Source organism: Drosophila takahashii, chromosome 2R, assembly GCF_030179915.1.
Source record: "Drosophila takahashii strain IR98-3 E-12201 chromosome 2R, DtakHiC1v2, whole genome shotgun sequence".
NCBI classification, from domain to species: Eukaryota; Metazoa; Arthropoda; class Insecta; order Diptera; family Drosophilidae; genus Drosophila; species Drosophila takahashii.
The window spans coordinates 40,295,075-40,319,075 of record NC_091679.1 but is presented as its reverse complement, the minus strand read 5'-3'; the positions used below and the strand labels follow the sequence as shown (position 1 = coordinate 40,319,075).

Below are 24,001 nucleotides of genomic sequence, written 5' to 3'. Positions count from 1 at the left end.
GTTGCTTGCACATAATTAAGCCGGACAGTCGACGAAGCTCTTCGGCAACCGCATGTTTACAGTGGGGCAAGTAGCTCAGTAAACTAAGTAAATTAAATAAAGAAACTAATTGCACTGTTATTCTAAAAAATATGTGTTAAATTTAAAATTAAATTAAAGGCCAAACCAAAAAAATCAAGTATGAGGGCCACATTGCGTATGAGTAATAATTAAAGATTCACAATTTTATGAGTACTTGGGCAGCTTTTTTTAAAATCGTATGTAAAGTATTGTAGATACTATTTACGTTAAAAATAAATCTAGATAAATTCTTCTCATAAATTTGTAAGATATTCTGCAATATTATTGGGCAAGCTACATAAATCACTTAATAGAACATAATAGATACATTTAAACTATTTTGTTGCATACCTTCAGAGACCTTTAAAAGTGAATTCAAAACTCAAATGATGTTTTATATGTTTTATTATAATATTTTTCCTACTTTTCTGTTTCTAATCCCAGTGAGAAAGTTCAGCCCTCTGTTTGAGTTTCGACCACTGTAAAATATTTGATTGTGTTTTTAGCCCTGCTGCCAGTGGCTTTAAATGTATTTGTGTGCGTGGCAGGGTGAGTGAGTGTGTGTGTGTTAGTTGGGTCCTGGGAAATGGGAAATAATGCGCCTAGTGCCAGCTCCAGTTGGCAGTTTGTTGGCTTTCAGCTTTGGCCGCTAATTAAGCCTGTTTATCGAAGTAAGTTAGCTGTTCAACTTTCGCTCCAGAGCCCTTCATCCTTCCTTACCATTCTATACTATATTATACATACTATATGGTACATAAGATGATCAGCTCAGTTTAGTTTTATCAGCTAACTAAATTAGCTGTCTGTGTGGATGGAACGTGTGTGTGTGCTTGTGTCACCACCACAACATCAGAATTTGGAGCGCTCTTAAGTGCAATAATAAAGCGATTCTCGTAAATGCCGCAAAGCCTTCAAGTTCAGCTCTAATTGAGTAAATTATCGGGGGAAATGGGAATGGTTGGCCAAATGTGAGCAACTTTGCGGCCTTGTCGCACGGACGTGTGGTTCACAAATGTCCTTTGCAGGAAATTCAGGCTAAAAAGTGGCCTTATATGCAATGCGGTTTCCTTTGGTAATGACAATTTATTAGCCGCCAAAGTTAATTAAATAACAACGCACAGCATCAGCAATCAAAGTCGGAAAAACCGCAATTAAATTGCAAACCAAATAGTTGAGATACGAATGAAATATCTGCCATCTGCCATGTGAAACTCCCCCAAAAAGTTGGTCGCTTTATAAGTATTTCTGAACTCCACCTTTCGGCAAAAAGTTTTCACCCAGCATGCAGTTTATTTGCTTCATTTAAGCTGCCGACTACTAAATCGAATTTTATACTTGCTCTGCGAACTATTTTATCCACTGAAATAAATCGCCGATTAAGCTTAAGTGGAGGGAAGTTTAAGTAAAGAAAAATTGAAACAGTTTTTTTGTGATTTTCCTTCTATTTCTTTCTTGTTTAGGAAATTTGTCTGCCATTCGTATTTTTCTCATGTTTCTAAATTTGCAATTGAGTTCGAGTATTACAAAAAAGAGGCGTAAACATGAGAACAAAGCGAAAAACTATTTCCGCTTCATTGGTTGGCAAATATTTGCTACATTTGTTTGTCATGAAAGCGGAAGAGATATCTATAGGACCCTATATGACAATTGTGGAAAGATAAATGTGTGCAACGATGCGCATGATTATTAATATTATTATAACAAAGGATTTTTTTTGTATTATGAATTCCAGTTTGAATTTGCAAAAATTCATTCAGCCCATTGAACCCCGAAAAAGTGCTGTAAAATCTCACTGGAGCTTGGACAGAAACTGAATTTCCCCTGAAATGTTGGACAAACAGAAGCAGAAGGCCATGAATCAAGTGAAAGGCTGAATACCCAGAAACCCCTCACCAAACAACGACTTTCCCTTCAGACAGTTGGGTCCTGCAACTCCTGATCTCTCACTGAAAGTGATTTGCACTCTGGACTGTGTTGTTGGTCCTGTGGATAAATGTTGGTCCTGCACTGACGAACTTGTCTCCCCCCATTTCCCTTCGTTTGTCAGTTGGAACTAATGAGTGAGTGGATTATCCTTTCACTCCCCCAAAGTCCCCCTCTTCTTCCATATTCACATAATCATATGCACACAAACGAGGAGCATCAGGTGCATAAGTCATAAGGCCTTTGTAGCTGTGATGAATGGGATGGGGCCCCCACTATAATTAGCAATTAATGAAGCGCACAACATGGAGATTATAAGGTAATTTCAGGAATTATAAGCCCCAATATCATCCAATTAGATTTGCACGGTGGAAAATAGAGTGCTCGCAGAGAAAATAATATTATGGAAATGAATAAACTCCTGAATTATGATTAATAAAAGCTGATTAATTATACCCGTTACTCGTAGAGTAAAAGGGTATACTAGATTCGTGCAAAAGTATGTAACAGCTAGAAGGAAGCGTTTCCGACCCCATAAAGTATATATATTCTTGATCAGGGTCACTAGCCGAGTCGATCTAGCCATGTCCGTCTGTCCGTCTGTCTGTCTGTCTGTCTGTCTGTCTGTCTGTCTGTCTGTCTGTCTGTCTGTCTGTCCGTCTGTCCGTCTGTCCGTCTGTATGAACGCTGAGATCTCCAAAACTACAAAAGCTAGAAGGTTGAGATTTCCCACACATATTCTTTGGCTTCCTACGCAGCGCAAGTTTATTTTAGCCGAGCGCCACGCCCCCTCTAACGCCCACAATCGCCTACTAACGATTTTAAAATGGGTCCTGCGCCCACATCTTTAAAGATTTCCCAGAAGTATAAATGCATTTTTGTTGTGTATATTTATACCTATCGAAATGTAGAAGACATTTTTCAAATCGGACCATTCATTAAAAAGTTATACGCAATCAAAAATTATATATCTATCTCCCTCGCACTCCCTTTAGCTGAGTTACGATTATTAGTCGGGACACCAACCCGCGTTCGCACTCCCTTTAGCTGAGTGACGGGTATTAGATAGTCGGGACAACAACCCGACTATAGCGTTCTCTCTTGTTTTTTTTTGTTGCAGCTTAAATTCAAAAGTTATTATTTTCAGAAATAGGTACGTAAAAGAAGTATAGCTTTACATCTACATTTAAAAATCAATTAATTAAGTTAAAATTGTATTTTTATTTTTAAAAATACATTATTACATTTTGTTTCTTAAACAAACGCATTTTAATAAATTCTCATTTTACAATGAAACGTTATGGATGACACAGAAATCTTTTCCAACAGGCAGTTAAAATCGGACGGGCCGAGAAAATGTTATGAACATTTAAAAACATGTGAAAACACGTGCAAAAATTAAAAACAACCGTTTTTTCTGCTCTTCACTCTTGTGTTGGCGCTTGTGAGGACAAATCACGAGCAATGTTTTTAAGTTTTTTAAGGGAATTTTGCGTTGTATGTGAGAATATTCCATTCCGGGAAACACTTCCATGGGTTGTTCTGGCCGACTGATAAGCAGAAAGTTGTTCAGAAAAATTCCGTTAATTGGTGAGCGATAAGCAAAGTGTCCGAGGAAAGAGAAAATGCATGTAATTAGTTCGGCCGCCGACGAGAGGGCCATAAAAGCGGGTGCCGAACCGCAGATTCGAGAACAGTCCACTTGAAACTCGGCCAGCTGGAGGATGATGGAACTGAAGAACTTTACTTTACTTACCGTAATTCTGGCCATCTTTGCCTGCCATACATTTGGCCATATCCTGGATTCGTATGAAGATTCCGAAGAATGGTGTCCACCGGATAATAACAACAATAATAATAATAACAATAACAATACGAATAGAACCGAACACGATGCCAGTCTGTGTGCGAATTTCCAGCACATTCGCGATATGATCAATCAGGATACCCTGAGGGAACTAATCGATGTGCACTATAATTGTGATCCGAAATTCCGGCGTGCCATGCGGTATTACGATACCCCCGGTTTCACACAGGTTAACCAAGAATTAACGAATACGGCTGCCTATAAAACCGTCCTTCGCGAACTGGAAGCGGAACATGTCGATATAGCGGATATTGAAAGCGTTGCGGATATATTCCACTGTATCATCCTGCCGGTCCAGAAACCGGATCGAAATTGCGACTGCAAGGCGGTGAAGCATCATACCTTCGTGGGCGATCTGTTAAATATAATGCCCCATCAAGAGATCCATAATTATGTCGCCGAGTCTCGTGCGAACCGCACTAATTTTGGCAATTTCACAACGGCAGTGGTCTCGAAGACATTCCAGGCCACTCTGAAGGCCAATATTGTAAGTAGAGCACGATTTATTACCTCATATTAAGTGAGAGTGCCATAAAAATTACTGGGCTTACAAATTTCTTGAAAAGGTGTCTAAAAGTATGCGCCTCTATATTTTTAGTCTGGAAATATTTGTTTAGTGCATACTTTTAGACACCTTTACAGGTGATTTTAAATCTTTAGAAATTTCTTAAGGGTTTTAAATTAAAGTCTTCTTACTATTGCACTTGTATTTTTTTAACAGTCTGTTAAGATCATAAAAGACTCAATTTGTCTTACAATATTTTTTCATCAACTAAATAAAATGACAATAGAACAAAATGGCCTACAAATTTTCAACCATAACCTAAATATTGTCCTGACAAAATTTTAGATAATTTTTTTTTTTGGTAGGGTCATTATAATTTCTTAAATTCCGTTTATTAGTTTACTCAGTTTTTTTGTGTGTGTTCCTACTTATGAGAGACACATTTGCGGCAGTGTAGCTATATGTTTATGATGCATATTAATTGCTTTGTTACTTTACTTCTTTGCAGAAGAAGCGCGATGTCGTTAAACCATTGCGCACCCTGCGCAAACATGGCTGGGACATCCCGGAGCTGCTCCGCGCCATGCTGACCATTTTCCAGTGGTGAGCGGTCCTGTCCACTCGCAGTTTGAGTATTCGAGTATCCCGCTATTGTATGTAAACCCAATAAAGCAACAAGTGAAAGGAAACAGCTCCGCAAGGGGCACTCACCGTTGACACCTGTCCATTTGGTGGACACCTGCCTGCAAAGTGGGTGGCGCAATAACCACCCACTGTGCCCGGCAGGACATCGAAAGTTTTCAGAGCGGCCTTTTCCCTTTCAGCACGCTCCATTTGTAATTGCCATCAATTTGTAACTGCAGCGGAAGTGTCGAGGAAGGAAGGATTCGTGTTGGAGATAATCAATCCATGATGTCCTTCGTGCGCTTCTGTTCGCTTTGTCCCTCTGAATTCCACTCACCGTGCTTTTCACCTAATTTTCCTTTCAGCCCACGCGTTTTCATTTCCCAGAAACCCTGAAGTTGTCAAAGCTTATTAAAAGAGCTTAGCTACAATTTCCTTGAAGCAACTTTGCATTATTAATTAGGGAATTCTTAAGTAGGAGAAATTATTTCTTTGAGTTTAATACCTGCTGAAAAGAAAGTAACAATTTAATTTGGAGAAAAATTATTTAGCCAAAACTGGTTGGCAATTTAAAAATGTATTACTAATTCCATAGTTTCTAGACAATATTTAAACGAAAAAATATTGAAAAATATAAAAGTCTCGTCCTAATTATTTTTCAGTTAAAAAAATTATTATTAAAAATTAATTGGTTAATATTGAAATACAAACATTTATAAACATTTTAAAAAACTAAGGATTTAAAATTCAATTTAGAGTTATCTTTTTTTTTATATTTGCTATTTGTAGTTGTGGATCCCCGTCGAGTTGTAAGTACTTTCCTATTAAGGACAGCCCTCCACTGCCACTTAGGAATCCCAGCTGGGTATTTGATTTGCCATCAGTCCTGCCAACGTATTTTAGGCATCGACGGGAGTTGCTTATCGGATGGTTATCGGGATTTGTAGGTCGCTTGGCGGCACTTGGCAAACGAATTAAGACTCGTTACACTTTCATGGCCTGCGCTCAATTTGCGAGCTGCCAGCTGGCAGAGTGCGCCCCCGAACTCCCCAACTTCCGCGTATCCTTCGGCAAGGACTCTCCACCTTTACCTATGCAATCGTGCAATTTGAGCGGCACAAATGCCTGCTCATGGCAATTGATTTATGCCTGCGACGTGACTTCATTTCGGCGCTGAAATTCGGGGGCTGGGGCTGCAGCACCTGTTGTCGTCTTTCCTCTTATTAAATTAACAAAGTAACAACCTCAGTGCTGGAGGTTTCTGTTTTTGTGTGTGAGTGGGCGTGCCTATCCCGGGCAGGCCAAATCCGATGCCATTATGCATTATAACTGTATAAACAAATCGTGTGCGTGCCACGCCCCACGATCCCCGCCCACCCGAAATACGTGCCTCGCACTGGAACACAAAAAAAAACACTCAAATCCTCGAATCTGGAACCAAGAACTTGGAGCCGGGAATATAAGTAGAACCTGGACGCGTCCCCCGGCTCGTGTGTCAATCAAGTTAAATGTTAATGAATTACTCGGCATCGGTACAAGGATATGCTGACAGGACCAAGGCGAACGAGGCCGACAAGTTGTTTTTCTCCCCACACACTCTTGTTTACTTATTCCGCCTGCTGCGGTTGGGCTGTCTGGTGCTGAGGTCCTCAGAGGAGTGTGGTGGACTTAAAGAGGCTTAGGTCAAGCCGAATATACATATAAATAAAGAAAACGTGTAACACGATAGTGCAGAAAGTTGTTCCTGTCTGCACTTAAAATGCAATTACATTTATACTTCTAAAATTTTGAATTTTTATACTTGTTTTTTTTTTTTTTATTTTTACTTATTGCTGTTTATATAATTAAAAGTTTTTATTTACATTTTTTTTTCAAAAAATTAAATTTTATATGAAAAGAAAATATTTAAACAATTTATTTACTTAATGACATTAATCGTTAATCGCTTGGGCTTATAAAGGTGACTAAAAGTATGCAATAATATTTATTTCAACTTAAAAGTGCAATAAAATTACCCACCCTTTTTTAAACTGCATACTTTTATACATTTTTAAAAGTGATTTCGAAACTCCAAGTTTTTGTGGAACACATTTGCAGTTTTGTCCTAGGACTGACAAAGCTAATTTTAAGTACTTTCCAAACCCCGTAAAGTCCTTAAAAGGTAACAAACTATTCGAACCTTCACCCTGAGAACAGCCAGCTTTCACTGCCACTGCCATGGTCAAAATGGAAAGACGTTTGCCTATCTGCTCGTGAGCCGCCTGTCGTCGTCCTTCTGTTTTCGTCCTTCTGTCAGCGAACAGGGGCGAAATAAATCGTTGCATACTTACGTGCGCAAACAATTTTCGCTCTTGGCTTCGCCTGCGAAAATCGAGGAACGCGAGCACTACGTGTCATTGAATTCATTACGCTGTCAGTCCTGCTTTTTTCTCTTTTTTTCTCGCTGGGCGTATGCAGTAGATTAAACCAGCAAAAACAACAGCAAAGCCAAGAAAAAATAAATACAAAAAAATCGCTTAAGCAATTTGCATGCTGAAATGAAATAATTAATTAACGCTGTCGTTCCCTGAGTCGTGATTTGGTTTCCAAACAACGCTCGTTTATTTGTGATGTGTGCAAATGATCCGTCAACACCAGTCAAAAGGTCGAACAGTATGCAAATTGTGGGTTTCTTTTTTCTGCCCTGCCGCATTTACATTCCACACTAATGATGATGCATGCCAGCTTTTATGTGGGAAAATAATTAAGAAGCATCTGGGAGATATATATATCGACAATCGCTTTAAAACTAACCAATGTAATTAAGCCTTTGGTATAAATCCAATTACAAAATCACTTTTAATCAAAAAAAAAAATTCCTACGGAAAAAGGGAAAATTAATTAGTGCAAAAGCCCCTGCGGCTAACCAATATTAGCACTTGGCAAATGTAATTAAACATACAATTCACATAAACTAATCCGTCTTTGCAGAGATTAATATAAAATTTTAATTACAAAATATGAAAAAGGTCAATTGAGTTATTATTTTTATGTACATAAAGTCCATTAAAATATTTTAAAACAAAAATAAAAAAATTTTTGAATTTAATAATAACTACAGTAACCAAGTTACATTCAAAGTTTTTAGTTTGAAATTTTATTTAAATGATTTAAGTTGTTCATATATTCAATAAAACAGCAGGGACATTTTTCTTGACTTATTTATTTATTTATTAATTTACTTATTTCTTTGTCATGTAGATTTAAAGCGAATAAGCAGTGACATTGAAGATATTATCCTTAAATTTTCCGCAGTCCCTTGGCAACTCAGGCCTAGACAATCGGCTGCAAATTTGCCATTGTCAAGGCAACAGTGCAATTGAAGGGGAATTGCTACCAATTGTTGGCTTGATTTGTTCTCAAATTTTATTATGGTAACGAATGCGGTTCCCTCGCTGCAGCTCGGCAACAAATGCGATTTGAGTCGATTGATTTCCACTAACAGTTGGATTGCCAAGTGCAATATGCTGCGCTGGGTCTTTAACCATCCAAGGACTGGGCTGCAAATCGAGTTGGTTGAGAATTTCTAGGTATTTTCTTGATATCGAAGCTGATATATTATACTAGAGATACATAAATTGAAATATCCTCTAGAAACTGGCATGATTAATATGACGGTATCGATGAAAGGGAATTATGATTTTCTTTATGGTCATTGGCCCTTTTTCCCCATGAAGCCTGGACCCTTCCGCTGTCCGATTTCCATTACTTACTTTCGCTCTTTGTTTCTTTGCACTATTGGGAATTTGAGCTGTCCTGAAATGTGCTAAAATAATGTGTTTCGTTGATAAAACTTTTCCCACTCAATGCTCTCATAACACTTCAGATTTATGGTCCGTGCTATCGGTGCTCCTTCGTTGGTCTCCCTTCGGCGAATTGGGTAAGTGAAACCGCACGGGCCAGTGGCCATAAATAAATGCGGAGTATCAGCTAGCAAATCTCATTACTTGGACCCCGGCCATCTTGTACGGTGGCGAATGGCGGAGAATCGATGAAATTTTCCAGCTGCGAAACCGAATCCTCTCCAGAAGCAGCTTATCTGCTGTCGTCGATTGGTGGTCAATGGAAGTGCATAACCCGCGATACATATCCCCCAGATAAATAATACATTGCCTGGCAAGATTTCGATTTCTGTGGCAATTCGATCGGCTTCACACTCTTAACGGGCGTGTTTAAGTGAATTTTGCGGTGGCCAATAATGTATAAATTAATAGCCACCACACGGATTCCGGAAAAAGGAAGGACGAAGGACACGGAGACAAACAAGACACAGCCGTCGATTTAATTGCTTTTCGCCAGTTAAATGTTTTCATTTTAAATAGCCGGTCAGCTGAAAGAATGAGATTTACTTCATGAAAAACCAACCTGATGATGGGATACTCTTAACTAACTAAGGGGTAAGCCAAGTTATTTTCCTGAATAGTATTTTTAAAATTGTTTTTCCTACCTTCATTTAATTTCCATGCCTGTAATATTGTATAATTAATTTAAAGCTTTATGCGCAAAAATATCCGCGGGACAAATGCCATTCGTTATTTGCGCTTTCCATAAAATATTGCAAGGCTTAAAAGCGCAGCCGACATAATAGCCGAGTTAAATTCCATAAATGTTTTACTAGTGAAAGCGGCTTCAATTGGCAGCAGGCCAATGAATTTCACACAAAAAGAGCCAATGGGATAAAAGCAGAAAAAGGGCGTGTAAAAAATGTGAGGAAACTATAAGTCCACTTTGTGGAGTAATTATAATGGAATTTGAATCTTTGGCAAATATTCTAATTATCAGTTGGACGCACACAATTCCTTTTTCTGGGGCTACAGAACCGACACATTGGGGCATTTAAATAGTTTTGGCCCCGCCGCACAGTTGCAAGATGAGCTCAAGTTTTGGCAACTCCAGCCAGCAGGAATATTATTATTTTTTCTGTTGACTCTTATCTCGGTTTCCAACTATTTTCCCCCCTCCTCCTTGTGGCCTCTAAAGTAGCCATGCGGGCGTTGCTTTCCTAACCAGCGCAAATATTTTAACCTACAGGCCAGGACAAAAAGCAGGCCAAGAGATAGAGGGTTGGGTTGCGCTGGGTTGGGTTGGTTTGGCCAAGTAAATAAATGTTCTCGAGATAAACTGGCGCTTTGTGTGTCGTTTCGGGTGCTCTCTTCTTAAAGGCCCTTAAAGCGCTCTGCATTTTTTTGCACTTTGCATGCGAAACGTTTAAAACTTGCAGCATGCCCACAGGCTGTCCAATATGGCAAACTCCATTCAGCCCAGTCCCCCCCTTTTATATGTAAGTCCTCACGGCTACGTGACTTTGGCACGCGTCGCGTTCCGTCTGCCGACCCACGGTCATTTTCCATTGTTGGTCATTAATTTGAAGGCAAGTGTGTTTGGGGTTTAACTAGCGGACGCGCGCCTTTCGTCACCAAAACCGCACACGTACAGTGGTACATCCCCCCGGCGACAGGGTGACCAGTTGGCCGGGGTATGGGTATGGTATCAGGTGTCTTGGTGTTTGGGTAAACAAATCGATTTATCACTCTATTTAATGTCATTTGTTTTCTTGCACTATTTTTGTTATTTTTAAACATTAAAGGTACTTAGTGATTTAATTAGATTATATTTTAGGCCCAAGATATAAATTAAAATCCAACTACAATCATTTGTATTAGGAACATAATTACATAATTAAGAAGTAAATAAAAATTAAATTCTATTCTTCTAAAAAAACGATTTTTCGTCAGGTATATCATTTTAAAATAATAGACTTTCCCATATAATCGTCAAACCTAATTTTAATTAATTTATTTCAAGAAGAAAATAACTTTAGTAAATAAATGTACTGTAGTTTGAATATAAGGGTAACAATTTCGTATTCTGGCTTAAATTGGTTGATAATAGAAGACTTTATTATAAATATATATTATTCCAATGATCGTAATACACTCTAAACCCTTTATATTTAAATGGGAAATTTGTTGTATCTATTAATCGAAAACCGACTACCCTCGAGCACCCTGTACGCGCATATGCTTCGACCACTTTGTCATCCGACTCACGTACGGGACTCACGTATGCCAGCCCCGAAAAGGATTGTCCACGCTTTTGGTCAAGTTTGGTCCTCGGTCCTTGGCCATCAGCTCGATTAGATGTTGTGGCCTGGCTGCGTCCTTGCGGTCATGTTTTGTGGATTCAACCTAGCTGACCGTCTGGTCTGGCTTTTTCGTTTTTTCCCCGAGAAACGGCGGAAAGGGGCGGATTTCGAGGTGTCGGAGGGCTGGCAAGCGTTAAAAAATGTTTTAGCAGCGCATTTTTGAGGTTAACAGCGTGCACGTGCTGGCCCCAAAAAGGAGAGAGAGCGAAGGGGGTTATAATAGAGGTGCTGGAGATCGGGGACTTGGCCAAAAAGGTGGCGACAATCGCCCAGTCGAGTGCTGAAAGAGATTTATCTAGCCTCGCTGTACGTGATGGCAACAATCGTGTCAACCGCCGCCGGACTGCCATGAATTATGACGAATATGTTCAAGTGTGTACGGTACATCCAAGTGGATGTCTTGTAAATCTCGGCCAAATCTCCGACAGGCGTGTGTGTGCTGCTAGGAAAGACAAATAAACTGCAATCGTTGGGGCATAAATCCTAATTCAAGTTTGATTATCTCTCCCCTTTGGGGAAAGAAAGAGTGGCTTTAAGGCAAACTGCTGCAGCTGTCTGGAGGCAAAACAAAGGCTTAATGTGGCCGGGAGGAGGCAGTGCTATCGGATGGCCCACTTTCAAATCCGAGTAACTGAAACAGGTCCCAAGTCCCCAAGTCCCAATTTCCCAGGCGAGCATTAACGAACACTTCCTTTGGTCTGCACAGTGAAAACGAAAGGATTACTATCAAGATTTTGTCATTTCATCACGATTATTACTCTTCAAAAGTCAAAAGAGTAGTTTGTAGGGTGAAAAATTTTAAAAGGGAATTTAAAACCTTATATTTATGATAATATCATGTGATGTGATTTAAGTAAGGCTTTTAATCCTTTATTATTTAAATAGTAAATTAAAGTTAATAGTTCTAGCTTAGTTCTAATGATTTTCGATGATTTCAATAAATTAAAATATTTGTAGAAATGTTAATTTTTTAAAGATTAATTTTTATTATCATCTGACAATAGGATATTTAGGTAATAAATTAAGAACAATTCATCTGAGTTCCTAGAAGCTTTTCTGTTGTTTCAGTGCTAAGCATTTCCATGCAATCCAAGTCCCTTGGATAACCGAAAGTCAAGGCAAAACCTGGGACATTAAATCCGTGCAGCCATTAACATTTACGATTTCGCATCCGGAGGTCAGCCACTCACACTCACACGCACAGATGGCATATGTTTGCCATCCAGGATTGGATGTGGCCCGAAAAGCCCTTCGAGGAGGAGCAGCAGCCCAGATTGGTAGGCGTTTAACAGGCGATGGCAACTGAAAACACATCCTGTGATATGTGAAGTGTAGAGTGAAAAGGGGCAATGGACGTTGGGCATTGGCAATGCAATTCTGGAAATCGACGAGGACCCTCTCTATTTGTTTGCAGTTTATCTGGGGACTTGGAGTGCGTCTGTTGGCCCCCCGTGTGATCGCCTTAGTGAGTCAGTGGGCCGGAAAGCGGACCAAGATTTGCAGCCAGCTGGTTGGGTTGGTTGGTTGCGTCTAAAGTTTTGCATTTTAATAGCCTCTTAACTGCCGACCATTTGCACTGTGTGTTTGTTTATGTTGCCACAGGTACAGTTTGGGGGAAATGGGAAGTGAATGGAACCCAGAACGGGTCCTTTGGCCAGGTGTGGCTTCCCTTCAGCCACAGAGATTTGCGATTTGCATGCGATTGCATTTTCAACTTGGCCAATTTTCGGTTCAGTTGTAGGCACTTAAAAGCGTTTTGAACCGTTCCCCTGAACCGAGTTTTGGTTTTGAAAGCGAAAATAGTTCACATTGCAGTCATGGGGATTTTGGTTTAGGATGGAAGCGGCTACGGTATGCCAGCAGGGGGATTAATTGTTTCTACCAATTAGCTGTGGTTGCATTGCTCAGATACCCGAATTTCACCTCAATCTGTTAGCATGAAAGCTATCTAAAATCAAATCACATTTAATCGATGGGGATTAGTCTTTAGTGCTAAGACTTGAATATTTGGCTTCATTGAAATAAATTTGATTACAAAATTATGGATATGAAACAAATGAACATACAAAATAAGGAATACTTTAACCAGAACATGAAATTTAAGTTTCAAAAATAATTTTTTTGCAAAGTAAGAAATTAAAAAAGAAAATGAGAAATTAATTTAATACATTTCTCGAAGTCTATCTTTTTTTTTTGAAAAATCTATTTTTAATGCATTATTGCACAATTGTTAAACTTTCTGCAAATATTTAGTTTTCGGGTGAAATAGAAATTTCTATAATTTATATGACGTCTGTTTAAAACTAAATTGAGTTAAATATTCCAATGATAGCTGTATTTTGGCATAGTCTTGGCTAAATTTTAATGACAACCATTTGGACAGATGTGTGGCCATCATGGGGAGTACCATCATCATCAGGGCCACTGCTGCCAACGCCAAGTCACGTTTTCGCTTGGCTTCTCTTGGCTTTCAGCACTGTCTCTGCTTTCCTTTCAAAATTTCACCCAGTTTTATCCAGCGTTTCCCCATTTTCTAGCCGCGCTTTTTGTTTCTGGAAAGATTCGTGACGTGACGAGTTGCCACGCTAATGCACGCCCTGCAAAGTATGCAATAAATTTAACGTTGGTTTAAGGGCACCTGTGTGTGTGTATTCGTGTGTGTGTGGGTGAAAAAAGAAGGATTCCCCGTCATCTCTGTATCATAAACACTAACAGCTTTTACTTATTTCCTGACAGTCGCTTTAACACTCGACACAAAGGCAAATGCGACCATCTAGGCAACGGGATGCAGCGATTTTTCAGGCGTGAGGAAAACTGTTTGCTTAATAAGTTCCTGCAACCACATAAAGGCCGTCTTTTAGGAAACAACCCCACCAGACTGGGGCTAAAACCTACCAGCCGATGGGCCACCTCTTCTGCGGTCAGTCGGTGAGGAACCCTTGGCATGCCCATCACGTCTCGATTCGTTTAAAACTTGAACACGCCGCCGGTAAAAATCAAATTCAATTAGTTCATGCGCAAGGGAAGCGAAAAATTGTTTCAATCTGCCATTCCGATAGCGTTTACTCTCGTATTGCTTTAAACTTCAATTGCATTTCTTAAAATTTTTCAGTCTACAACTAATTGAACTTTTCTATTATCATTTTATTAGGAAACCACTGACCTATCTGTTATACGTATATATATTTTATATTTTAAGAGGTTCAAAGAGTTCAAAGTTCGAAAATAACAAAATCAACATACAAAGTGAGGAGTATCTTATGGTGAGGACGCTAATTCTTATAGAGTAAAATTAATAAAAAAATCAAAATTAACAACATAGTGAAGATGTAGCCCACTGCCTTCTGGATTTCGGTGAGCGAGGTCGTCTCAGATTCTGTGGCATCATCATAAGTAAGCCTGATGGTACTGACTGTTGTCGATCTATATGATCCGCAGTCCATTACTTCCTGATACGTGGGCGGCGGAGTTTCAGGTTCCACATAGATTGACTGCAGAGGAACCCTTATCGTTGAACTCATGTTCTATTTATTACCAAATGTTAGACAAACTGCACAATTTTTGATTGCAAAAGTAAACTTTTATTTTTTAACGTGAGGCCCTGAGTAAAACTGATTTTTTAGTTGACGAGAGGAACGTCTCAGACGCTTGGTCTCTGAGTACACGTTTTTTAACGACATAAAGTTATTCAGCGTTTTGGTTCTCGGAAATACTTTTAATAAAACAGCTGATAAGGTTTTTTCCGCAATGAGTACTCTTAAACGATTCATTACACTGGTCAAAAAATAAACAAATTTGGTTTTACTTTTATTTTTAAAAAGCTTTTTTAAATTTTAAATTACACATTTTTTTTAGTCGAATTTCAATAAATAACTTACAAATATAAGACACATAATCTTTGAATTAAATATTTATAATTCTAAATCTTAACATTACCAGACTTTATTTATTAAATCTATGATAATATTTGATAATAGAATTATATTTTTCAATGAATAGTTTGAGATAAGCTGATTTTGCTGGGGAATCGAAATATTTTAGTGTGAGAAGGTGCTTAATGTGAGCGCTCTTTCAGATACTATCCTATAGATGAACTGTGCCCAGGGGCGCCTTGCAGTTGGGACACGAGTGATGAACCTCGTTGAAGCCATTGATGATGCACGGTAGCAGCCAGCATCCCAGTCCGCAGGTGGTGAACATAACTACGAAGGAGGCCACATACGCCATATTTCCGCGCCGGTTTACTGTGGTCGTCTCAATCTCGTCGAGGCATCTTGGGCAGATCGTTAGCAGCGAGGTGCGACCTGTGGTATCCTGAGGGGACAAAGTCGTGGTATTTTCCACCGCCGATCTAGGTGGCTCCCAGCCCATCGCCTCCGAATACGAGGGAGGGGGTGTGGGAGGCCCCTCACAGATTAACTGAGAACTCATTGTGCTTTTTATTTTAATTATTTCTCTTTTTTATTTCAGTAAACGCAAAATAAAAATTGTTTAAAGCTTTATAAATTTTCCATGACTTTTAAACTTAACAAAGCAACCTTTAATATTGAGTGCTTGAAAAAAACTAATTTTCTGGATTTGCTTCGCTAGCTAAATATATTTGTTATTAAGTGTGTGCAAATCTCGCAAATGAAAAATTAATTATAAACACAGCTGCGGTCAAAATAATATCACTTTTTGAGATTTTTAGAAAGAATACTTTCACATGCTAAAAACACCATTTAAAATTTACTTTTATTTTTAAGCAAAGTATTTTTTATTCTTAATATTTGTATAAAATATTTTTAAAACTATAGACTTTTTGAAATTAATTTACATAGGCAACCACTTTATGCGAAAGCTTGGAGTCAACTGATTTTCTGGGCTTGTATTACTGAACACTCTACAATTTTTGATAAGCGATTCAGAGGAATTCTGGATTCCAGAGTAAAATGATTTTGTGGAAATATTGAGTCGGCTTGGTTGCGGGCTTAGTAAATGGAAAAGTTATGTGATAAGCAATCGTGTCGATTTCTCTCACAAAAACACTGATTGCGCCAATACAACAATAACAATAGAAATATTGCAATTTATACCCAAAACAAACTAAAAGGGGTACATAATAAAGTCTTACTGAATGCTGGGTACTTGATATTCGAGGCACTTTTTTTTATCGTTTGAGCTTAGCTGGCGGTTTTATGCATGAGTAATTTGAGATAGCTGTATGCAGTGCTTGATTTGAAAAAAGAATTTATAAACAACAAATACCTATTGCATATAATGTAGATTTAGCAGTTCAGAAAATGTGGACTTGACTAATCTGTTGATAGCCGTCAAGTTTTCTAATATTGCACAGAAGCATATCAAATTATTTAGAAAATTGGAGCTCGGGAGAGCGCTGGAATATAAACAAGGTGTTGTATTTAAGTTCGTTAAAATATTATATCATAGATATTGTATGTGAAGGGTACTATTTTTGTTTAAAAGCATTTTAGCAAAGATTGAAACATATATGTAAATAAAGTTATTTATATAAAATACTTGACTCACTGTGCGAGCATCGCTCTCGGTATTGATGTGTCAGCATTAAAACCTAAAAATAAGTAATTTATTAATGGAATACATTTATTGTGGGTGTTTTGCAAAAAAATTGGTCGCACTTTTGTCACATGGCAATAAGAACAATTTAAAGCCTAAATAAAATTCCTAATGCCATTACTACGTGTACTTAAGAATAATTGCATTTCTTATAAACTGGAAACATTTATAAAGGAGAGAAATTTTAAATTTGGAGAATCAAACGCAACTTAGTAAGTCTTAACTGCTCTTTAAAATGTCCCCGAGCGATAAATTCGATTTATGCTAAAATATACGAATCCACATTTAGCTATTAAGCCCACGAATTTGCATATATGAATGGCGAGGAATTCAATAAATGCGAAACTCATCCATCACTGTCAGCTTAAGCTGCATGCGGGTCGAGCTTTAAAGTCGTCTTAAATGCTGCCATTAAAGCACCGGGAAAATGTCAAACGTGTGATGGCTTGTGCCGTGTGTTGTGCTAATGAAATATGGCCCAAACACACACGCTCCAAACAGACGTTGCGTATACGCAGTGGAGACCTGGGAAATATGTTTGGCATCCCACTTATCGATGCTGTCAATGAATTTCGTAGGCGAAATTTTTCCTACGGCCAGTTGCAAATGCTGACAGCCAAAATTCAAAATTTTTCCTAAGCAATTACCCACGAGGCTTTGATGTGGCTGCTTAGAAGCTTTGAACTCCGCAAGCCAATAAAATATATGAGTAACAAAGTCGGAATGCCTAGAATGCAGGCGAGTGCCTAAAAATTCTCGGCAGTAGCTATTTCAATTTTGAATGTCTACGTCTACCACATTGCCCGAGGGAAGCCGTCAGGCGACGACGACAACGGAGCTGCTCGCTTTGCCCCTTTTGCTCCTCTTTAAGCGCCTTTATGGCTAATTAAATGAAATTGAACAGGTCCGCGCTTAATTGCCAGCGTCAGCAGGTGTATTAAAAATTAATAAAAAGCGTAGAACTGAGCGAAAATGTTTAACGTTCATGGGTTTGAATGTGAGGAAGGAGGCTGTGTTTGTTTGAAATGTTTTTTATTGACTCCCGGCCCTTGTCCCATGGCTTTTAATTAACTTTTCGCATTGGCGTCGCCATGCGAACGGATTTTGTGGTGCAGAGCTTAGGGAGAAAAGGATTTTAAAGCAGGCGAAAATGTGGTGAAATTTAAAATTCAGCTGTATTTGTATTTGTAGGGCCGCACCACATGGCGTATGATTAATGCGTCGCCCGGGACTCTGCACATTTCATTAAATAAATTGTAATTTATCAAAAGCAGAGGGGAGTTGGCGATTGGCGACCCCACCACCCATCGAATACAAAAAGCACAAGCCAAAGCAAATCAAATAAATTACAGACAAGTTGAAAAACTTTGACCATTAAATGCCCTAAACCAAATACGGCCAATGACGACTTGTTTGTTTTTTTTTTTGGTTTTCTTCTTTCGCCGGATTGTTGTTCTTATTCGCCCAGCATTTCATTGCAATTGATTTTTGGTGTCAGCTGCACGCTCACCCGGAGACAGACATGTCCAGGCCTTAGGTTCCAATGTCCTCCTACATTTTTCCTCCTACATTTTCCCCCCAAACCCCACCGAAACCGAACCACCGACAAATGCTGTGGTTGCGGCTTAAGTTTGTCGGCAAATTGAAAACTTTGTTGGTTAACTTGACCTGCAGGAGGCGAAGGGAAAGGAAGGGAGTGAGCAGCTTGGTGGGCAAAATATAGCCCCAAAGCTTGGGCACATCAAAACAACATTTTTTCGTCGTCATCACCCCTGCTTTCATCCCAAAATCAGCCCATTCCATTCCCAAATAAACAACCAGGCGGACAAGCCGACGAAACCAGAAGCGCTCGGTCGCCTGTTGTGGCTGAATTTCTGGCCATCCAGCTGATTGCATTAACCACCCGAAATGGAGTCGAACAATAACGAAAATCACAGCGGAATTAGAAAGGAAAATCATCTACTCCGCTGAAGCGCATTTAAGGTGGAGAGAATTTGAGGGAAAACAAAAAAGAAACGCGATTATATCACTATTTATTTCTTACATTTAAAATATTTGTATTTAATTTGTGATATTATTGTATAGATTTTCCATTAGGAATTTATCTAATTTTTCGATTTTTGTCCCTGTGTTTTTTAAAAATATGAAAATAAATGTATTAAGTTAATATAACATTAGAAACAAAAGCTTGTAATTATATCTTCCCTTTCAGCGTCGTTTCTTTTATAGCTAAAATATAAATAAGCTTTTTATAAGAGCTTTAAAATGTTTTTACTCTGAAGGGAGTCGAAAAAATCTGCTTTTACTTTTCCCTTTTCATCCAAAAATAGCTTTACTTAAGGTGAACAGAAAAGCAACTTGCTTTTAATATAAATAAATAAACAGACGGCTGGCGAAATTGAAAGTCTAGGCCCAACAGGCAAATCGAAACTTAAGGCGCCAACTTTTAATAGAAAAGGAAAACTGTTCGAAAGCCTCTTATGATGGCTAGCCGAAGTCCCCGGCCCCCGCATGGCAGGCACTGTAGAGCGAGGGAGTCCTGGGCACAGGATGCACCTGGGCCACAACCACCTCCTCGTCCAGCTGGACATCGGTGCTGGAGAAGGGCGAGGCGCCGGTTATCTGGCCATAGATGGGTTGCATCACCCGGATGCTGGCCACTCGCTCCCGCCAGGTGTGCCAGAAGTGCTGCTTGAAGATGTGGCCCCCGAACTCAAAGATCATCGGGTGCTCCAAAAGGGCCAGAGGTTCACCCAGCGGCTGGACAATGTTCAGCATCATGAGGCAACGCGTGGACTTGCGGAAGAAGTGGAACCGGATCAACTGCAGCGGCATCATGCTGACCAGCTCGAAGCTCTCGATCTCAGGATCCAAACCGCGGGCCAGGAAGGTGGGCTCATCGCCGTACTTCGCGAAGTTATCACAGCCGAAGAGCAGCCGATTGCAGGTCAGGCCTATCTGGTACTGCCGCAGGCCCACTCCTCGGATGTCCACCAGGGTGAAGGGATTCTCCACCAGCACCGGTTCGTAGATCTCCTCGTATTCGGCGAGCAAAACTTTCTGCACTCGGAACATCGAGCATTGAACATTGAACATCCGCCAGCGACAGCGAGTTTGGCTATAATTTAATTGAAATGTCAATCAAAGTTTGGGCCCCATCTATTTGTTTGCTTTGAGAGTTGTCAGCTGTGTTGTGGATTCTGTCGCCTGCTGCGGTAACGCAAACTATCCGGCCAAGTCGATTAGATCGTCGCCATGGCCATCGCCATCACCAAATGCAAATCACTGGACATCCGATGTCATTCCAACTCGAAGTCGGAGTCTGCATTTGAATTTAAATTGGCATTCGCCAGCTGGAAGTCGAAAGAAAAGGGCGTGGTTAGGAAAGTCACTCAGCATGGCTGGATGGGCTAAAATGCCTGCATTAGGTGCACTCAGTCGAGGGCAAAGCGAAGTGCTGATGGACATAATGATGCCGCCAAAGAGTATTACCCGTGTACCTCAATGAGTAATGAAAATAAATAGCACTTCGAAAAACAAAAAACAAATATAATATAAAAGGCTAGGAAAAACACTAGGGTTTTAAAATCATTTAAAATTATGTCGACTTGTATATTTTTACGGTATACTTATAGACACCTTTTTTTAAATAACTTTAAAAATCCTTTGGATATTCCCAATAAAATCGGAATTTTTATTACTTAAAACAAAATCCATGTTTTTTTGTTTTACTTCAATATTTATCATTGAACATCAATTGTCAGGCAAATCACTTGTTCGCAATGAATTGTGTAAACTTTATCAATCTCCGAATTAAAGGAGATTTTATTTCCAGTTTTTCAGTTTCGCCTCCCCGGAGACTGGCATTTTTTCGCCATCATAGTTTCTGTTCGACATGGCTACAAGTTCCCGGCCATAATCTTGGCTTATAACTGCCACAGTTCACATCCTTCGTTCTTCTTGTTCTGTCAGGGCAAACACTTTTAAAATATTCTGATTTATGACAAACTTTCACCGCCCGTTTGCAACTTTTCGCAGTTGCCATTTGGCACTTTCCACTTTCTACTTTCCACTTTCGCGTCCATGTCCTTGCGATTGCGTTTGCGTTCATTTCCACCAGTTTCTGTTGCTGCCGGCTGCAATTGGTGACAGAATATAAAAGAAAACTCTGTTTCTCGCGGGATGCGGGCTGCTGATGCTGCTCACTTTGTCAGCCATTTAATTTAGCCACGCTTGCAATTGCACTTGCAGTGGGAAAACTGGGAAAAATGCGGTGGGGGAAAAGCTGGGAAAAGAGGGGAGAAAGAGTTATAGCGCGAAGTACTGTGTCAAGTGGCATCTTTGCTGTTTTCAAAGTAATTAGTTTCAAGGAAATTACGAGTGCGAATGCCGTCACAGATCCAGACGTATAGTTAAACATAACTTATGGCTAATCGTATTTTCCTTTCGGGCTCCTCTTGAGTTTTCCTTGCTTTCCATGTCACGTTCCTGCTAATTTGGGCAAATTCGACAGGGCATATCAAATTGCATCGCCTGCTTCGGTAATTCGCCATTGATTAACTGTGCTGCAGACCAACGTCTAGCTGTCACAAATCACACAGGATACATGGTCCCTTAATGAATTCGTAGTCATAGTCGTCGTCGTACTCTCGAAATCGCCATCGTATCAAAATGAACAAATGCCCTCTGTGGTGGGCTCTTGCAATTGGGGAATTAATTAAAATTTTCCCGTTTGGCATGTTTATGATGGCACTCTCAATTAATTTCAGGGCTCGTTGAGCAGCACGAAATGTATTGAGGTTACAATTCGGATGCTCTATTGGGGTTTATACAGGGAGAAGATTTCAAATTAATAGAAAAGAATATGGAATGGAATATATCATAGAGCTTGAAAATTATCAATATTTTGACAAACTTAATTCGATAATATCGATATTTTGATATCGGGAAATAGCAAACTTTCGATATTTTTTTAAGCTTTTTTATATGATTGGTATATCTTAAATATTTTTAACTGCTAGGATTCTTAAATCAGGAATATTTCTAATTAAATTAATATTTCAATCTATTTTTTCCCTTCTACTTCCATAAAATTCTGTTAATAAGAGAACTCACAACGCATAAACCTTTTCACGTGTGCCACAATTAATTTAGCTTTGTGTGAATTGCTCAAGTTGCTTTCCATGTCGTTGGGGCAATTAATGCCGTAAATGTATTTCATTGTCTCGATCATGGAGTTTTCTGCTGCTGCTGTTGCCAACAGTTTGCCCATTCAATTTAAGTGCCGACATCTGAGCGCTCGCTAATGGTCATTGGCTTAAACATTGCCCACAAACTGCATTTCCCCTCGATTCGTGCCAGTATCTGACTGGCTTCCGATTGGCCAAACACCTGTATTGTTCTTGAGTGCAGCAATTAGGTAAGAGCAGCAAAAGCACGCACGCCTACACATGGAAAAATTTGTCAAATAATTAAATGAAAGAAAAATTAGTACAGTTTTAAAACCACTTTTAAAGCTGTCTAAAAGAATGCAGCAAAATATTTTCAATCCGGAAAATTTTTATTTATAATAATTTTGAAATGAAGTACAGATTAAATGTGTACGATTTTTTACAGCACAATTCAATTTTAAACTCTCAACCTACAAAATTAAAATAGAAAAGAAATATTGAATTCTTTTAATATTAATTTAAAATCATAACATTACTCTAAATCACCAATATATCTCAAAATTATCCGTTTAAAAATATGCTTAAATAAGTATTTGTCTCTGTGTACAAGCACACACGTGCTTGCAGCATACAAGTGTGTAGGTGTGCTTTCTTGTTTGCTCGCTTTATTTCCGCCTTTGAGCATTTCATTGCGAACAATTCACGATTTTATTGTTAAATGCGGCGCAAGATGAAACATAAAGCACGGCAGTGGCTGTTCATATGCTCGGTGGGTTTGCAAAAGCGGAGCTTTACGGAAGCGGAAGTGGCTACGAATTGTAGTGCGGATGTTGGATGGCCGTAGAGCCATGGTACACAGTTCTCATACGTAGGCCTCATTGTGGCTTAAACTATAATATAATGCATAGCCCCCGTCCACTTTTACTATTTCTTTTAACATTCCCACATACATGGAGGGGACCGTAAAACGAGAGCTTGACAAAAAATTAAGTATACGCACTTGGAGTGACTTAATTTAATGGCTTCATCCCGCTGAGCAATAATTTGTCCTTTGGCTGATGGCTGAGTAATAAAAGCAAAACTACATATTACAAAGGCTGATCTCGGCGACTCTCTGTCGGATTTAAGCCCGGCCAAAGCGGGGCTCTCAAAGGTAAGTGAAGCAGTAATTGGCACTCTACTTTTCCCCTTCATCCCTGCCGTTAAACTCTCATTTACTGACATAACCTTTGAGCTGAGGGCACTCAAGGGGTTTTTTCCCAGCATGCTAGCAGCTCTTCATTTAATGGCTGTGATGGTGGCTTTAAGAGCGGATTTAAGCATATGCTTCAGAGTGTGGGAGTGGTTAAACGAAATCATCAAAAAGAGCCCGGAGCATATGTGCAGCCAATGAGTCAATGAGCCGGATTCTTTTCAGCCCCCAGGCACGATTTTAGCCTGATTGGCATGGCCAAGGAACTACATGCATACCATTTTTACTATTCGCACGACGTTTGTCTCCGGCAACTTTTGATGTCAGCAAAGTTTCGCATTCTTATCTCAATCTCCAGCTGCCGACTCACTGGCACAAACATTCGCATCTCCTTTTAGCCAGCATCCAAGCTTCTGGAGCTCGGGCGCCATTCGAGCATTTGGCACTTATCGCACATCTCATCCCAGAAAAATGGTAACCGACACATTTGCACAATTGCTTCTTGTAACTGACACGTCAACCACGTCCAAATCCAAATCCAAACGTAAACGCAAGTGAGCGCAGGAACTAAAGTCGAATGGGCCACGTTATTCCAAGGAGCCGGCGAATGGCTGTATTCCGCTTAGAGATGGAAATTTAGGAGAAGCGATGTAAATGTACTTGCAGCAGCTGCATATGTACCTTTAAGTTGCCCAATAAATCAGATTGAGTTGCATGCTCAATTTGGTTCAAGTGTGCTTATATATCTGTTGCTCTTTCTTACACAGAAAAATATTATAATAGCAATTTTTTAAACAGTGTAGAAGAATCAGAAGATTTTTATAAGTCTAGTATATTAATGGCACTAATATTAAAAAAATATATTTTATTAAATTATTTTTAATTATAACTTATGCTT

General features: G+C 39.3%; 3 protein-coding genes and 1 long non-coding RNA gene across 5 annotated transcripts; 2 read left to right on the top strand and 2 right to left on the bottom strand.

Moving 5' to 3' along the window:
* Positions 1 to 3,684: 3,684 nt before the first annotated feature.
* LOC108058484 (uncharacterized) lies at positions 3,685 to 5,044 on the top strand. The gene is made up of 2 exons (XM_017143222.3): positions 3,685 to 4,337; positions 4,864 to 5,044. Exons 1-2 carry the CDS (start codon positions 3,708 to 3,710, stop codon positions 4,960 to 4,962), a joined length of 729 nt encoding a protein of 242 aa, XP_016998711.2. The 5' UTR covers positions 3,685 to 3,707; the 3' UTR covers positions 4,963 to 5,044.
* A 4,108-nt stretch (positions 5,045 to 9,152) lies between these two features.
* LOC138912358 (uncharacterized) lies at positions 9,153 to 14,760 on the top strand. 2 transcript variants are annotated; one of them, XR_011417887.1, is made up of 5 exons: positions 9,153 to 9,415; positions 13,900 to 13,967; positions 14,025 to 14,152; positions 14,315 to 14,426; positions 14,486 to 14,760. It is a non-coding gene; the product is annotated as an uncharacterized lncRNA (long non-coding RNA). The 2 variants fall into 2 exon arrangements; XR_011417886.1 differs by having other exon boundaries at positions 13,900 to 14,152.
* A 220-nt stretch (positions 14,761 to 14,980) lies between these two features.
* Positions 14,981 to 15,732, bottom strand: LOC108058489 (cell death-inducing p53-target protein 1). Its single transcript, XM_017143229.3, has one exon. The coding sequence runs from the start codon at positions 15,592 to 15,594 to the stop codon at positions 15,247 to 15,249; it is 348 nt and encodes a 115-aa protein (XP_016998718.2). The 5' UTR covers positions 15,595 to 15,732; the 3' UTR covers positions 14,981 to 15,246.
* Positions 15,733 to 19,071: 3,339 nt separating this feature from the next.
* On the bottom strand, positions 19,072 to 19,933 carry LOC108058490 (uncharacterized). Its single transcript, XM_017143230.3, has one exon. The coding sequence runs from the start codon at positions 19,834 to 19,836 to the stop codon at positions 19,228 to 19,230; it is 609 nt and encodes a 202-aa protein (XP_016998719.3). The 5' UTR covers positions 19,837 to 19,933; the 3' UTR covers positions 19,072 to 19,227.
* Between the last annotated feature and the right edge of the window lie 4,068 nt (positions 19,934 to 24,001).